Source organism: Podarcis muralis, chromosome 13 (assembly GCF_964188315.1).
Source record: "Podarcis muralis chromosome 13, rPodMur119.hap1.1, whole genome shotgun sequence".
Classification (NCBI taxonomy): Eukaryota; Metazoa; Chordata; class Lepidosauria; order Squamata; family Lacertidae; genus Podarcis; species Podarcis muralis.
In genome coordinates this window covers 23,768,101-23,774,350 of record NC_135667.1, presented here as the reverse complement: position 1 = coordinate 23,774,350, position 6,250 = coordinate 23,768,101, and the positions used below count along the sequence as shown (strand labels likewise).

The 6,250-nt window shown below is 45.1% G+C and overlaps 1 protein-coding gene across 1 annotated transcript; it reads left to right on the top strand.

Moving 5' to 3' along the window:
- Window positions 1-2,422: 2,422 nt before the first annotated feature.
- Window positions 2,423-5,586, top strand: LOC144325324 (uncharacterized). The gene is made up of 2 exons (XM_077918208.1): window positions 2,423-3,496; window positions 5,544-5,586. Exons 1-2 carry the CDS (start codon window positions 2,778-2,780, stop codon window positions 5,584-5,586), a joined length of 762 nt encoding a protein of 253 aa, XP_077774334.1. The 5' UTR covers window positions 2,423-2,777.
- Window positions 5,587-6,250: the final 664 nt, after the last annotated feature.

Genomic DNA, 6,250 nt, shown 5'->3' with positions numbered 1-6,250 from the left:
TGAACGTCACTTTCGATCCTTCATTTGCATAACTATCTACAGTATCCCCCTGCTGGCCCAGGGTGATAACTTCAGTACATAACAGATATAGTTCTGGGGCATGTTCAAAGTTCTAGCAGACCCAAGCTGCTCAGTAAAACATATAGGGGATGGCAAAATGGAGGAAGTCACTTGGATTCTGCATGTTCAAAAATTGAAAGCTTTTGCAAGACTTACCATTCTCTGCTGCTAATTTATCTGCAAAAGAAGCGGGGGGGGGGGGGCAAAGAAAGAATTACATTTCTTTTCTGATTTATAGAGACAGAGAGCACTACTAGCTGCCATTTCTCCTCAGCAGGTTATGACAATATCACTTTGACAAATCCAAGTATGGCTCTTGGCAATGACACAGCATTTGTTGTACAGAACCAAACTAAACTGGACATGTAGTTCTGGGGCATGCACAAAGTTACAGCAGACCCAAGCTGTCCCCCCCACCTCCCACCACATAGGATGGCAAAATGGAGAAAGTCATTTAGCTTTGCATATTCAAATCTGAAAGATTTTGCCAGACTTTGCAATGTTTTGCACTTAAAGCAATACAATCTGAGTACTGGGAGCCATTCAAAATCAAGGTGCCTGTGACACATCAGGCTTGGAAATACACTTTGGAGGAATCTACACACATATAAAAACCATATGCTATAGCTCTAGGGCAAGTTCAAAGTTCTAGCAGAACCAAGCTGCTCAGTAAACATATATGGGATGACAAAATGGAGGAAGTGACTTGGATTCTGCATGCTAGCTGCACTGCTAGCTGCCATGTCAAGACCAAGTATGGCTGTTTGGCAATGACACAGCATTTGTTGCACAGAACAAAACCAAACTAGGCACATAGTTCTGGGACATGCACAAAGTTCTAGCAGACCCAAGCTGCTCAGTAACCCTCCCACCCCACCCACATACATAAGAAGGCAAAATGGAGGAAGCCACTTGGATTCTTTGTGTCCTAAAAGGGAAAGTTTTGGAAGACTTACCAATCCTTGCCTTAAATGCATCTGTAAAGGGGGGGGGGTAGAAAAAAAGAAAGAATTGCATTTCTGGGACATGCACAAAGTTCCAGCAGACCCAAGCTGTCCCCCCCCCCCACACACACACACACCTCCCACCACATAGGATGGCAAAATGGAGAAAGTCATTTGGATTTAGATGTTCAAACCTGAAATATTTTACAAGACTTACCAATTATTGCCTCTGAATCATCTGGAAATGGAGGGGGGGGATACTTTTCCGCCACATAGAAATAAAAAGTGAAATCCACTAAAAACAATTCAATGTCATTACCGGGGACCATTCCAAAATCAGGGTGCCTGTGACACATCAGGATTTATGGAAATACACTTTGGTGGAATCCACACACATCTAAAACCATATGATATAGTTCTGGGGCAAGTTCAAAGTTCTAGCAGACCCAAGCTGCTGAGTAACCTTCCCACCCCACCCACATACATAGGATGGCAAAATGAAGGAAGTCACTTGGATTCTGCATGTTAAAAAACTGAAAGATCTTGCAAGGCTTACCATTCTCTGTTATTAATTTATCTGCAAAAGTGGGCAGGGGGAGGAAAAAAGAAAGAATTACTTTTCTTTTCCGATTTATAGAGACACAGAACAATCCTAGCTGCTATGTCAATACCAAGTATGGCTGTTTGGCAATGTCACAACATTCACTGCACAGAACAAAACCAAACTAGACACTTGATGCCCCTATTTTCATCAGAGAAATGTTGGAGGGTATAATATAGTTCTGGGGCATGTACAAAGTTCCAGCAGACCCAAGCTGTCCCCCCCACCTCCCACCACATAGGATGGCAAAATGGAGAAAGTCATTTAGCTTTGCATATTCAAATCTGAAAGATTTTGCCAGACTTTGCAATATTTTGCACTTAAAGCAATACAATCTGAGTACTGGGAGCCATTCAAAATCATGGTGCCTGTGACACATCAGGATTGGAAATACACTTTGGAGGAATCTACACTCATATAAAAACCATATGCTATAGCTCTAGGGAAGTTCAAAGTTCTAGCAGACCAAAGCTGCTCAGTAACCCCACCCACATCCATAGGATGGCAGAATGGAGAAAGTCATTTGGATTTAGATGTTCAAACCTGAAATATTTTACAAGACTTACCAGTTATTGCCTTTGAATCATCTGGAAATGGAGGGTGGGGGGGAAGAAAAGAAAAGAAATTACTTTTCCTCCACATAGAAATAAAAAGTGAAATGAACTAAAAACAATACAATATCATTACCGGGGACCATTCCAAAATCTGGGTGCCTATGACACATCAGGATTTATGGAAATACACTTTGGTGGAATCTACATACATATAAAAACTGTTCTGAAATTGCTTTTTTTAAAAAAGTTTTTCAAAATACATTGAATTTTCCATAAGGCTCACCATCGCCATCTAGCATCACATTGTATATTGCACTTAAAATGTTTGATTAGCAACTGTATACAGTAGCTGAGTCCTTTATCTGAATTGGGAATTCATAGTAAATGTTTTTTTCTTCTTTTACTATTAAACATTGTTCATTTTGAAAATAATAAATATTTTTTATAAGAAACCAATGTCCCTGTGCCCCAGGTCTTGATGATATTTCATAAATATTTAGGATATTTTCATGCGACCCCCCCCCCCCACCACCACCTTAGCCTCTCATATATAACATGCAAAATTCCCCTGCAGAGAGGTATGTCCTCAAAACCCAGTACAGTCATACCTGAAGTAATATGCTTCAGGATAAGTATTTTGACCTGCTGGAGGTGGTGGCGGGCTGGGCCTTGGAGTTCCCAAACCTACTGGTTTTGGGAGACTTCAAAGTCCATGCCGATGCCGCTCCCTCCTCACAGGCTCTGGACCTAGTGACTTCCATGGCAACACTAGGGCTCTGCCAGTTTGTTTTGGGCCCCACTCATCAAGCAGGCCACACGCTGGATCTGATCTTTGGGGCTGGCATAGATGTGATCATGCTCCCCGCTGTGGAAGTGCCATGGTCTGATCACTACGCTCTGAAAGCCAAGATTGACTTCCCGCTCCTCCCCGGCTCGGGTGGCGAACCTATTTGGGCTCGTCCGCGAAAACTGATGGATCCTGATAGATTCCGACAAGCCTTTCGGAACCCTGCTCCTCCTGGCGACTCATTATATGACCTTGTTGAGGACTGGAATAACCGGCTCTTGGCAGCCATTGATGAGATCGTGCCTAAGCGCCCTCTGCGACCCCGTCGAAACTGGGCCCCTTGGTTTACTGAGGAGCTCCGGAAAATGAAGCGGGATCTCAGACGGCTAGAGCGAGTATGGCGACGGACTCGTGACGGAGCCTCAAGAACATCTTATAGGACACTTATGAAAGCCTATGAGATGGCTATGAAAGCTGCTATGAAAACTTACTTTGCAGCTTCCATTGCATCCGCTAGCTCTCGCCCGGCACAACTTTTTAGAATAATTAGGTCAATAACGTCCTTAGGAAGACAACCAAATTTAAGCACAAATTCGACCCACAGCTGTGATGCATTCGCGAGCTTTTTTGCGGAGAAAGTCCTGTTGCTCCGCCCTGACCTCCCTGCCAATTTAGAATCAGTGACTGAACTGGAGGCCCCTCGACTGACTTCAGGTCCAGTGTTGGACCATTTCGATCGGATACTCCCTACTGATGTGGATAGATTCCTCCAAGTTGGTAGGCCCACCACCTGCCTCCTTGATCCGTGCCCGTCTTGGCTGATTAGGGAGTGTCCAGATGTTGCACGGACCCCCCTGGTTGAAATTATCAATTTGTCCCTTGACACGGGGACATTCCCAGGGGAACTGAAGGAAGCAGTGGTGTGTCCACTCTTAAAGAAAACTTCATTAGATCCCTTAGACCTATCCAATTACCGCCTAGTTTCAAATCTTCCATACCTGGGTAAGGTAATTGAGAGAGCGGTTGCTGAACAGCTTGGTAGGTTTCTGGAAGAAACATCGGCATTAGATCCATTTCAGTCCGGTTTCCGTCCTGGTTTTGGGACGGAGACGGCTCTGGTTGCCCTAACAGATGATCTCCGTAGACAACTGAATCAAGGCGGGTCAGGACTGCTGATCCTTTTAGATTTGTCAGCAGCCTTTGACATGGTCGATCATGATCTTCTGGACCACCGCCTCGCAGATGTGGGGATACAGGGCATAGCCCGTAACTGGTTGTGCTCTTTTATCTCTGGTCGGGGGCAGAGGGTGGCACTAGGGAGGGAAATGTCGTCATGCCACTCCTTGGTGTGTGGAGTGCCGCAGGGCGCAATTCTCTCCCCGATACTTTTTAACATCTTTATGCGCCCCCTTGCCCAGATTATCCGGAGCTTTGGGCTGGGCTGTCACCAATATGCTGATGACACTCAGCTCTATCTGCTGATGGATGGCCACACTGACTCGGCCCCGAACACACTGACCAGATGCTTGGAAGCTGTGGCTGGATGGTTTCGTGGGAGCCGATTGAAACTAAATCCTTCGAAGACAGAGGTCCTATGACTAGGTCGGGATGGCATGGGGATGAGGGACCAACTCCCTTCTCTTGCGGGGGCCCAATTAGTGCCATTGCCTTCCGTTAAGAGTTTGGGTGTAATCCTTGACGCCTCCCTTTCCATGGAGACGGTCATCTCCAGGCTTGACTACTGTAATTTGCTCTACGCGGGGCTGCCCTTGAAGCTGTCCCAGAAACTCCAGTGGGTACAGAATGCTGCAGCGAGGCTCCTCACGGGGTCTCTGCCATGGGAGCATATTCACCCAGTGCTTTTCAAGCTGCACTGGCTCCCGGTGGAGTACAGGGTCAGATTTAAGGTGCTGCTTTTGACCTTTAAAGCCCTTCACGGCCTAGGATCCTCGTACCTACAGGACCGCCTCTCCTGGTATGCCCCACGGAGAGCCTCAAGGTCCATAAATAACAACACCCTAGTGGTCCCAGGCCCTAAGGAAGTTAGATTAGCTTCAACCAGAGCCAGGGCCTTTTCAACTCTGGCTCCGGCCTGGTGGAACGCTCTGCCTCATGAGACCAGGGCCCTGCAGGATCTGATTTCTTTCCACGGGGCCTGTAAGACAGAGTTGTTCCGCCTGGCCTTTGGCTTGGAGCCAATTTGATTCCCTCCCTCGCTTTCTTTTTTCTTTTCCTTCTCCTCCTGCGATGAGGCTCCATTTTAATATTTTAATGTTCCATTATTTTAATGTTGTATTTTATTTTTGTTTTTAAGTTGTAATCATTCATCTTTTTTTTTATTGCTTGTAAGCCCCTCTGAGCCCGGCCTTGGCTGGGGAGGGCGGGGTATAAATAAAAAATTATTATTATTATTATTATTATCGGGTGCACTCCGCGGTGACCCAGAAATAACAGAGCGTGTTACTTCCAGGTTTCACTGCTCACACTCATGCAGACGATCAAAATGACATCACACGCATGCGCAGAAGCAGCAACCCACGCACGCGCAGATGTGCAGTCGTGTCTTACATTATATAGCATGCAAAATTCCCCTGCAGAGAGGTACATCCTCAGAACCCAGTACAGTCATACCTGAAGTAGTATGCTTCAGGATAAGTTGCGCTCCACGGTGACTCGGAAGTAACGGAGTGCATTACTTCCAGGTTTCACCGCTCGCGCATGCTCAGACGGTCAAAAATGCGGACTGGGCTCCAGAACGGATCCCGTTCGCATCCCGAGGTACTACTGTACTCTGAGAAGGTCTAGCTATATTCAATTCAGTGTGCAAGAGCCCCACACACTCTGTAGCCAAACTTTTAAAAAGAAGAAAAGAAGAAGATGAGGAGGAGGACTATGAAATACTGAAATATCCTGTAGCACAGCATTAGACTTCTCAAGTACAACGAAAAGTTAGGAAAATATATGAGAAGAAACAAGTGACTTAGATGTGAGGTCAAGCTACACAATTGAAAATCCACATTTTTTCTTTATGAAAATTCACCAACATTTCAGTCCTTATTTCTCCTAATAAACACATTTTTGAAGGCAATTTCCTTTAATATGATGCATTATTTTCACTAATATGTGCATTTTTGGGGTAGACTTTCCTCTAATGTATTTCTGGTTGAAAAAATGAATTACAAAATGCAATAAATTGGCATTTTGGTTTCCATCTTGATTTGCTAAGTCCAAAGCAGGTAGATCCACATTAAAATGTAAACCACATTGAATTTCCCAACTATCTGTTGGGGAAGTGACTCTGATT